Source organism: Drosophila gunungcola, assembly GCF_025200985.1.
Source record: "Drosophila gunungcola strain Sukarami chromosome 3L unlocalized genomic scaffold, Dgunungcola_SK_2 000003F, whole genome shotgun sequence".
In the NCBI taxonomy this organism is placed as follows: domain Eukaryota; kingdom Metazoa; phylum Arthropoda; class Insecta; order Diptera; family Drosophilidae; genus Drosophila; species Drosophila gunungcola.
In genome coordinates, this window is record NW_026453179.1 from 290,920 (window position 1) to 301,634 (window position 10,715).

A 10,715-nucleotide genomic window follows, 5' to 3' on the forward strand; every position below is an offset into this window, starting at 1 on the left:
GCATCAATCAACTGGTTTAGAGTCCTGCAGTCGCTCATCTCGTAAAGAGAGGCCTCATCCAGGCAGATTTCTGATTTCATAACATACCACATATAGTATATATATATTCATAAATCTGCCTTAGCACGTTCGCATTCAGATCAGATACTTGGAATATTTTACGTGTATTTACCATCGCTGTTTAGGTTCGATGTCTTGGTGTTCGAACAATTACCATATATCTTTTTAAAATACCAATTCAGATCTAAAATCGGATAGACAGCAACAGTAGAATTCTACTACAATTTGTGCTAGCTAAGTCTTAATAGTGTGCATCATCTAGGAAGCTTACATTATATGGCACTAATCTGGTAAGTATTTAAAGCTATATCATATCATTTATTTTGGGCTTGTTGAAACCCTATTTCTATGACTTGGAGATCTTTAAAGATAAACTTGGAAAAGATTTAATCGAGAAGTCTACAAGTGGATACAGCAATATCTGTATATATTTAGTGCCTTCATTGTAACTTACTTGTTTGGTATAAGAATAAAAACAGTCTATATCCACAAAGGGATATAGATATATGTTTAAATTCATGGGTGCATTGGTCATTCGCCAAGAAAGTCGATTTATATCATAGTTCAAGAGACAACATAACAAACTTACATGCCTACTTGAATTGCTGTGAATTTAATTAATAATTTGAAATGAGTAAAACAATAAATAAATGTATGAATTTAAATTCTATTACCTACTAATCTGATCTGATATTAATTTAAGCAAATAATAATAGGAAACTCCATTCACACGTCCAATCTTAAAATTAACAAGATTATGGTTTCATAATAATAAATATTTAAAGTTTGTACACCCAGAAAAAATCTAATACTCATGGAATTATTGACAATTATTTTCTGTAAGTAAATATTATAGAAATTATAGACCTTATTAAAGATTATAAGTAATATTATTATTTTTGTTAAGTGCAAGACTAAATTTGTATTCTTTGGTTTTTAGATTTTGAATTTTCCTAAGTGTTTGAAAAAGGAACAAAACCCAAAAGCTTTTGCAGATCTAACTTGTCCTTGATGATATCTCTTGCGCTTGAATGTGAATCGGTCTGACTTTAGCAAAGGAGCTCCTACTCTTTATCTGTCTTGATCTCAATTTACTGCATTCTACTGCGTGGTACTAAAAAGATAACTCAACATCGATGGCTGCACGTGAAAGCTTATAGTTGCCTCTTCCCACTTGGTATGAATCAGACGCTGCAACGGCGTGTTGAGCGTCGACTCCTCCTTGGCGACCACATCGTTACCACCGCTAGCGCCACTAGCAGCACCACCAACACCGCCGCTAGCGCCACCCACACCGCCGCCGGCAGCAGCACCTCCTCCACCGGAAATGGAAACGGACAAAGCGGTTGGCGACGTTGCGCCCCCAACACCGCCGCCGCCCTCCTCCTTTCCGGACATCGAGGCACTGTCCGGCGTGATTGGTTGCCGCTCCAACATGACCAATGCCTGTTCGTTGTACGTGCGATTGTCGATGGTCATCAGGATCTGGTGGCCCGAGCAGCTGTAGTAGTTCACATCGAACCGCGACTCCGCGTGATAGTTGCGCAGCAAGTCCGGATTCTTGTTGAAGATCACGCCGTAGTGGCCGGTGCAGCTGGTTATCCAGATGGGATAGTTGGGCGTCTTCAGCCGGGAGCCCGGCTGGCGGGACTGATTCACCGCAGCCTGTGAAACATACAGAAGGTTTTTTAAAAATAGAAAATATTAAATCAATAAACTACAGTATTTTGGAAACAAAGTATGCTTGAAAAAAAGATATGGATAACAAGATTAAATTAAGAATGAATTAAATAGTAGTTGAAAAGCTCAAACCTTCGTACAGAAAAAATTGAAACTGATGAGAAGGCTACTCCAATGAAACATGTATTTAAATAATATTCTCTTCTATGCGAATATAAAATATTGCTATTGACAAACCATAAATAACAACTAATGTTAGGTTTAGTTTGCAAAAGCTAGATTATTTTATAAGCACAGATTGCTAACAAAAAACTACAAATTAAATAATAAATATTAAATAGCCACAAAGTACCATTAAATTAAAAGAAAATGTTTATTAAATCTGCCTTTAATTTGCGGCATAATCAACAGTATTATTTATATAATACTTTAAAAAATGGTTTACTAAATGTTTACGTTTTTGAAAAATTAAACTAATTTATTTAGGAAGCTCAAGAAATGGCATGTTATATTTCTTATATTTTCAAAATTAAATCTACGTACACTAGCAGACTCGATGTCCCAGAGCAAAAGTCCAATCATGCAGCGTTTTAGGACTCCGTACTGTGGAACCGCCTGAAACAGAAAATAAAAACCCATCGTAATCGAGGGATGTTATCATAGGGAAAGTCTCCCGATTCCCAGTACCCACATAGCTACTCTCGTCGCCCACATTTACAACACCATTGTGTATATAGGGCGTGGCACGGCCCGTCAGCAGAAGCGTGACGATCATCAGAGATCCCTCCTCGTGGTTACTGGACGTCAGGGGCGCCGATTTCGCGGAGTCCAAGTCCGTGCGAACTCTGCAAGACATACGAAAGTATTCACCGCCGAAAGGTAAATTTAAATGGATTATAAATGGCCACTGAAACGGGGAAATGCATTCGCATCTACAGACACTTGGGCCCAATCTTACTTTCCCATGGATCGCGTGAGGACGGCGCTATATAAAAACAGCAGGGTGCCCGGGGTCTCCTCCTCTGTAAACTTTTAGGCAGGTTAAGTGCAAACTGTTTGATCAAATGGCTGTACAAGTAAATGTTTAGCTTCGTGGGTCTTACGTATTTGAAATTTCGCTTCAGAAAGTATTCCAACTCCTCATTGGGGGACATCGTAAAAACATAGAGCTGTAAAGTATATTTAGAAAGATACAAATACATTTAATTAAATTTAATTTAATGTACTGTTAAAATAAAATACTGGCCTAAAAATATTTTTTTACAGCACCAAAAAGATGAATAAACATGTAATGGTTTTAATGGGCACGAAATGAAAACAGTTTAGAAAGTATGAGAAATTTCTTTGAAGACATTAATACTTTTATGGTAGTTTCGAAGAAGTCTAAAATAATGGCTCAAATCCTCAAATATAAACTTAAACTAATAAAAGCTTAAAAACGTGAACTGCTTTTGAGCCAATTTTGTTTTATGGGGACGAAAAATAAGATTGAATATTTCTAAAAAAGTTCAAGAAATATGATAAAATTCCCTAAAGACTTTAACTCTTTTAAGGTAGTATCGAAGAGGTCAAAATAAAGTATATTTATAGAAAACCAGATGCGCTGATCCCCAAATATTTCATATCAATGGAGTCATGATTATTTGTGTTGTAATAAAATTTAAAACTATTTTTATATAGTAACCAAATGTTTATTATGCAATAATTGCACCTACCTTCTCAGTGACTGAGTCGTGGAAGTAGCAGGCGCTGTGGTCCACGAACACCTCGTCCTCCGAAGGCAGGACCATGGTGACCTTGCCCTTGTCCGAGATGGTGCGCAGGATCTCGAGGAGGGCGCAGAAGAGTGCCTCGCGTTGCATCTCGGCGGTGGCCAGGAGTGGGCTGAAAAGGAAAAACACACACCAACACAGGACACTCTGGATAACGCACTCAGACTTGCACTCTGTGCAAACCGGAAACGGAAATGGAAATGGAAACGCACTCGGTGAGGGAAGCGACGCGACTGGTCTTTCGGGCAAAAAGCAAATACTTCAAGACGAATCCCTGGACGACGGACAGTAATCCGCGGGTGGCATTCCGGGGCGAACGGAGGCCGTAGGCCAGCTCCTCCTTGGGAGCCCCAAAAACAAAGGACGTTTGGAGCCATTCGGCGCGCATGGGAATGGCGGCGGTGCCGAAAACCAGATTGCGCAGATCCTAAACGGGAACTCAATTTTTAGAAGGATCAAATCGCGTCCGGCTGCGGATAACTATTAATTACCGTGGCCAAATCGACGGTAATGGGTGTGCCGCCCTGCGTGATAAACTCTTTGTTCATTTTAATTCCGATTAGCTGCTGATTTCCGTTTCCGCTAGAGACCTTTGCTCCACTCTGCGACTCGTTGGCGAATGATTTCTCGCCAAGCACGGTTCCGGGCTCCAAGTCGAGCCTTTAGCTTGGGGATTTTGGAAGTGGAGGTGGAGGCTAAGGCGACGGCAGACAGCCGACATTCCAGTCATTTCACACTTCAGCATGGATTTTTAATTTCATATTTAGCCGTGGGCGCACGGGGCGTATGCGCAACTAAACAGAAGTTAGTAAGCTACCATGGCCCGAAATTGGGAATTAAATCCAAAATAATTCAAATGAATTGGTGGTTAAGAAATGGTCTTAAGTGTTTAATGGTGGATAAAAACAAAAGTATGGAATTATAAGTTTTTATACATTGTAAATAAAATTTTATAAATATATAACGTATTTATTTAGACCTAAAGATCAAACATTGTTTTCATCCCACTGTGCTGGGACTTTGGCTTAGGCTGAGAGGGTCGTTTGCTGTCTGTCAGTCAGCGAAAGTAACTTTAAATGAAATTGAATTGAATTTAGTTCTGTGTGCGGCACACGAAACTCGATGTATGTGGCACAACAAGGAGTGAAAGTGTTACGGCGGGACGAGGCCTGAAGTTTGGGGATATGAGACATGGGACATGGGACATGGGCTTGGCCATAGGTGGAATCTGGCATGTTACAGCCTGTCAGGGCGTTCCACACAACCGGAAATATGTAGTTGACGCCCATTTGTGCCGATTTCGAGGCAGAAACACATCGTATGTGCACTTATTACTGGGTGTTAATATTCCAATGATACACACCCGGAAAGACATTCCAGGGGCCACCGCAGTACTGCTCAGTCATTTTAAATTTAGACAGCACAGCACTCGTGTTTCAGGCTAGCCCGATTGATTTGTTGAATTTTTGGGAGGGCCTAAATAGAAGTGAAAGTGGCCCAGTAACTGGCTGATTGGCTGTCTGGCTGGTTATAACCTTGGGCAAGTCACCGGCAATTTTATTAAAGTCCCAGACTTGGCATGCACACCTCAACTTAACAGCCCTGAATGCCGCATTCTTTGGGCTTGCGAAATATAAAAAGTCCTGGGGTGTCAGAAGTGATCTGACTCAGCCAAGGTGTTGAAGGATTATCAAAAAATAATAATGTACCCCTTTACAAAAAAGTCAGAAAATTTGACATATGTTCATTGTTCAAAAAAAAGCTTTTCGAAATTCGGTTTTAGTTTCAAAGCAATATGAAATGTTTTTAATAAATCGGGGATGGTTATTATAGGTTGCCAGCTGTAGTTTGCCGCCTGACAGTTTAATTCCCTGTTGACAGGCACTTAAAAAAGTTTTAAAAACTCCAATTTAAAATCAAATTCACTATACAATTTATTCAAAAGTCCTACACCTTAATAACCAAACGAGGTTAAGCGTCATAAAGGCATTAAATAAATACTTTGCTTATCACTTTACAATTATTATTTGTTTGTCACACTATATAAAAACCCTTTTTCTCCGACTCATTCTCAGTGATTTTCTCCATTGATAATATGCCTGGGAATGAGTCAGTGAAATATTAATATAAAAATATACAAAGACATTTCAAAACTTATAATTTAGGGAAAGTGTTACCGGGTAGTGCTCATCTCAAGATCTCCGGTTCCAGCGGTTGCATCATATCTCTCATTACGGTTTTGGCCGAGGCAGGAGCACGTCCCAGCAAATAAAGGACATTGAAGTACCAGTCGAGGATGCGCAGCTTGAAGGCGGACAAAAACAGACAGTACTCGAAGTAGATGCGTCGGCTCAGCCAGTGGACAAACCGCAGGGGCGAACGGCCCTCGTTGTGCATATAAAGACACTTCTGGGCATATCGCGCCATGACCTGAGGCCTATTGACCACGTCTCCGTGCTGATGACTAATCGCTCGAACAGTGTTCAGGTTACGGACCTAGTTCAAAAATAGTATAAAGGATAGTTTAGTCAAAAATACGAAATACACTTTAATGTGCTCATCCAGATAACAACCAAAAACTAAAAATCAACAGAAGTACACAATTATTATAAAAAACTAATTCGGAATTCAGAAAATTGTTGAAATCTGTAACTAAAGGAAAGGTTTCTTTAAGCCAATTTAGCTCTGTAAGAGTAAAAATAATATTGAACCCATGTATGGTGTATGTACAATATGTGATCAAAAAAATAAAACGATAACGTTTATCAAAAAACTGATTCAAACTTAATTTGAACTCTCGTTTAAAATGTTTGGAAAAAGAGCTTAATTTCTGTTAATTGTTGTGTATACGATCTAGTGTCTTGATAAGTAAACAACTCACCACAAACAACATGCTCCGCGGCATCTCCTTAAGGGTGCCCATGATGTGCTCAAAGTTCTTCCTGGCCACCTCCTGCATGTGATCGATGTCCTCCTGCGAGAGTTTTCCCCTAATGCGACCTCCTCGGATCCGAATGGGCTGTTGGAAAAGCACCTCGGCGAATCGCATGTAGTCATTTATGCCAATCTTTTCGGCGGCGGCCTGCATCCTGGCCTCATTGCGCAGCACGGTGGCCTCCCAGAATTCGCACAGTGGTCCCCGCACATTCTGAGGCAATTCTTCGTAAAGGCCATGGTCCAGCAAGATAATGTCTGCTCGCCCATTTCTACTATTTGGTCGCACAAAAACTATGGACAATTCATAAAAAAATGGGAATAAAGATAAAATAGTATGATTTTCATAAATAAACATACTGTTTCCTGGATGGGGATCGGCGTGCACGAAGCCAGTGTAGAAAATCTGCTCAGCAAAGGTATTGAAAAGCTTAACGTCAATGTCCTTTAGGTTCAGTTTTTGCTTGGCTATCGCCTCAAGATCGTTAATCTTGCACCCTTCCATCCATTCAAGAGTGAGAACACGCTGTAAATAATTTAAAAATTAAGTTAGAAATTTAAAAGGAAATATTTTTAAATTGTGTAAATTGTGTCTTACTAGACAATTCAAAAAAAATAAAATTGTAAGCTTTGAAGAACTTTAATATATTAAACTGAAGATTTCTTAAATAATTATTTTGCTATTTTAAAACTGTTTCTCTTAAATATTTCAATATTACACTTATATTTGTTTTAAAAATTATTACGATTTAACAATTTTTTTTTATAAGTATTTTAATACATAAAATCGAAGTCTTCTTAAATTTACATTTTTTTTATTAATAATCTATTACAAAATGTGTTTTTGACAGAAAGTATATTAAACATTTATAATTGGTGAGATTGGGAAAAAAATGTATTTATTAAATAGCTTTATATCACTTTCTTAAAAACTCACAGTTTTTGTGTGCGACCAGTGGACTTTGGGGACATGGACATAGCTGAACTTCGCCATGTCCTTGGCGCAGCGCTCGGCGTTGTGGCCCTCCTGCAGGAAGTTCAGCTCCAGCACCAGGTTCTTCCGCAGGTCATTGAGGATCCAGCCGAAGTTGTAGTCCTTGAAGAAGAACTCGACGATGTCCTGCAGGAAGATGATGGTGCCCAGGTCGCTGATGAACCGCTTCTGCAGGTCGTTGTACTGCACCTTGACGGCCACCTGCTCGCCGCTGGGCAGCCGTGCCTTGAAGACCTGCGCCAAACTGGCGGCCGCCACGGGCTGGTAGTCGAACTCCTGGTAGATCTCCTCGGGCAGCTGGCCAAAGTCGCGGCGAAAGACCTTTTGCACATCGGACTGACTGGTGGGCAGGCAGCGATCCTGCAGTCGGGACAGTGTGCTGGTGTACTCCACGGGCAGGATGTGGTTGATGGCCGCGAATCCCTGGCCCACCTTGATGTACAGGCCGCCGTTGAGGAGGCACGTCTCCAGCAGTCGCTCGGCGCTCTTCTGGTGCAGCACCTTCACCTTGCTCTCGTACTCCGGATCGTTCTCGTCCAGCCGCAGATAGTCGGCGGCAATCAGTCCGGCGGTTTTAAGGGACCGCACAAATCGCACAGAGGCGCCGCAGTAGGTGAAGTCATTCACCCAGCCATCGTAGCCAATGGCTCCGGCTCCGGCCGCCAGGAGACCTAGTCTCAGCAGGGGAAGACCTTTCTGGGGTGTGTGAGCTTTCCCTGGAGTAGTCTTCTTTCTCCAATCCGGCCACCCAAGCTCAGCAGCTGCCGCACCCGCTAAGGGATTGTAAAAGTTATGATTACCTTGTGCTTAAGGTGCTTCTAAGATAGAAAACTCACCTGGAGAGATCGCATTTTCCGTCTTAGCCCTTAAGCCACCTGTCGTGATATCAGCTGGGGATTCCAATCAGCTGTTTTTGGAGCCGCCGTACCGATGACAATAACGCGATGATGGGGCAACATCGTCGCATGCCCATTTGGCGGTTCGAATAATTCAAATCGGTTGCTGATTGCCAGAAAACTGTTATCAAAAAACGTGAAGCGAAATTCAGAGCTTACTTAAAAAAAATAAATGATAAGTTAAAGAAATAATTTTAATAAAATATACCGGCACAATTTATGTACCTTACCTTACAATATAATAAACCCTTTTTTTTATAATTTGTAGAAAAAAAGACCGTTTGTTTATTATCAAGGTTTATAAGAAAAACTAGAAACTTAGATCATAAGATCAGCTTAAGTTTTTTATATTAATTATGCTGATTTGAGTCATACTTACAGCTTTTCGTTTAGAAACATAGATCTAACAAATGCACCATGCTTACGAATCGACTTCTTTTTCCACTCTCTATTTGAAATAACCGCCTTACAAATTAAAGAAATAATGGTTATCAAGAAACTACTTTTGATTATAACGATGTTAACATTTCTCTGTCAGAAATATAACACATATAATAATAAAATCTTCATTGCCATTTAAAGATAAACTTCACAAACCGACCCTTTTTATATTCCTCGCATCTTTGGGAAAACTATTAAACTTCTTCAGAAACTTAGATCACAAAATTAGATCTTTATTTTATGTATTGAAGTAATACTATCAAATGACTACCTTTTCCAGATTTCTTTCAAGAAAGATGGCAAAAATCCCTATGAATTAGTTCCATTAATTAATAGCTAGATGCTAAGCACAATTTTAATAGATGAACACTAGTTCATTGGCTGATGCTTAGGTACATTGGTGGTTGATGTTTCCTCTGGTGATTTTTGTGGGCCTCCAGTGGAATGGCCACCACCGCTTACAGAGGAGTAGCGGAAATCATCCTAGAGAAAGTAATCCCCTTGCAGCTTCTTGTTGGGAACGATACGATGTTCCTGGGAAGCATCCCGAAAGATGACAAAGTCGCGGCTGTGGCCGTCATTGTCCAGTTCCAGGACGGCCGCCACATTGCCGCAGCTGCAAAGGGAACACAGGAAACCGTTGTTAAAGAACTAAATGGAACTTGGAGCGGTGTACCAACCGATAGCAGTAGTTGGGAGCTGACCAGACGGTCAGGATGGATTGATTGAAGTGATACTTGTAGCCCTCCATCACCAGCTGGTGGGCTCGGCAAATCAGGTCCAAATTGTTGGAGTGGTTGAACTCTTCGACCACATCCCCGCCGAAGAGGTAGCCAGCCCCTCGTGGCGACACTCCCCAGCCCACCTGGTCCTCCGGATCGCTCCAGAGCAGGTCGCACATGGGTCCGTCGTGCGGCACCTCCAGTTTGCGGTCAAGGCAGCGGATCTGGTCCAGGAACTGGATGGCCGGCGACAGGCCGCCGTGGACGCAGAATACCTTGCCACCGATGATGGCCGCCAGGCTGAGGTAGTCGAAGACATCCATGCACTGCATCCAAACTGCCGCAGAGCCGTACTTGTGCATGCACTCGTCGTAGAATCCGTACACCTGGGTGATCTGACGGGACTCGTGATTCCCACGGATCAGGGCGATGCGGTCCGGATAGCGCACTTTAAGGGCCAGCAGGAGCAGGAATGTCTCCACGCTGTAGTAGCCCCTGTCCACAAAGTCGCCCATGAAGAGGAAGTTCTTCTCGGGCACACGACCGGCCACCTTGACCAGCTCCATCAAGTCGTAGAACTGGCCGTGAATGTCGCCGCAAACGGTTACCGGCGTGTCCAGGCGCTGCACATTGCCCTCCTCCGCCAGGATTTCCCGGGCCTTGGCGCACAAGGAACTGACCTCGGCCTCCGTGATAATCTCGCAGCGCTGCAGTTGCTCAATTTGGCGGTCCAGGTCGCTCTGGTCAGTCATCTTGTATATCCGAAAATGGCTTTCGATGATACCCGGCTGTAGGGAATGTGGTGATTTTGAAAATGGATGAAGATGGGTTCTGAAAGTGATGAATCGTAGGAATGGATTCTACAGCCCTTTTAATTGGAGATCACAGGTCGAACGTCGTGGAATGATGTTTAATTTACTGTTCGCTTTAATAACCGCCTACTGTGCTCCTTGCTTTCGAGTTTAAGGGCGCCATTTTGGGTACTCAGGCACATAAAGCTGTCAAACCATCGATGAAACTATCGATAGTGACAATATCGCGATAGTATCGAGCTTTTCAAAATATTTTCTGGCTTTAATATATAATAATAATATTTAATAATATATATTAATATAATAAAATAATTTATATAATATATATATATTTATTTATTATTTTTTTTATACATGTAATATCTAATATAATAATATTAAAAAAAGTGTTAGTGGAAACAGCT

At 41.4% G+C, this 10,715-nt stretch overlaps 3 protein-coding genes across 4 annotated transcripts; all 3 read right to left on the minus strand.

The window, feature by feature from the left end:
- Positions 1-951: 951 nt before the first annotated feature.
- Positions 952-4,319, minus strand: LOC128258328 (inactive ubiquitin carboxyl-terminal hydrolase MINDY-4B). 2 transcript variants are annotated; one of them, XM_052989900.1, is made up of 9 exons: positions 4,103-4,115; positions 4,004-4,036; positions 3,725-3,939; positions 3,456-3,624; positions 2,844-2,909; positions 2,699-2,769; positions 2,432-2,585; positions 2,284-2,355; positions 952-1,725 (listed from the first exon to the last, which is right to left on the minus strand). In XM_052989900.1, the coding sequence occupies exons 3-9, from the start codon at positions 3,898-3,900 to the stop codon at positions 1,162-1,164; spliced, it is 1,272 nt and encodes a 423-aa protein (XP_052845860.1). In that variant the 5' UTR covers positions 3,901-3,939; positions 4,004-4,036; positions 4,103-4,115; the 3' UTR covers positions 952-1,161. The 2 variants fall into 2 exon arrangements, with proteins under 2 accessions (XP_052845860.1, XP_052845859.1); XM_052989899.1 differs by having other exon boundaries at positions 4,004-4,319.
- A 1,102-nt stretch (positions 4,320-5,421) lies between these two features.
- LOC128258614 (uncharacterized aarF domain-containing protein kinase 5) lies at positions 5,422-8,496 on the minus strand. Its single transcript, XM_052990322.1, is given in 6 exon segments — positions 5,422-6,008; positions 6,394-6,740; positions 6,807-6,972; positions 7,384-8,153; positions 8,156-8,213; positions 8,277-8,496. Coding segments are annotated over 6 exon segments (1,665 nt in total). The 5' UTR covers positions 8,292-8,496; the 3' UTR covers positions 5,422-5,699.
- A 547-nt stretch (positions 8,497-9,043) lies between these two features.
- LOC128258222 (serine/threonine-protein phosphatase 4 catalytic subunit-like) lies at positions 9,044-10,480 on the minus strand. The gene is made up of 2 exons (XM_052989730.1): positions 9,458-10,480; positions 9,044-9,393 (listed from the first exon to the last, which is right to left on the minus strand). Exons 1-2 carry the CDS (start codon positions 10,249-10,251, stop codon positions 9,261-9,263), a joined length of 927 nt encoding a protein of 308 aa, XP_052845690.1. The 5' UTR covers positions 10,252-10,480; the 3' UTR covers positions 9,044-9,260.
- Between the last annotated feature and the right edge of the window lie 235 nt (positions 10,481-10,715).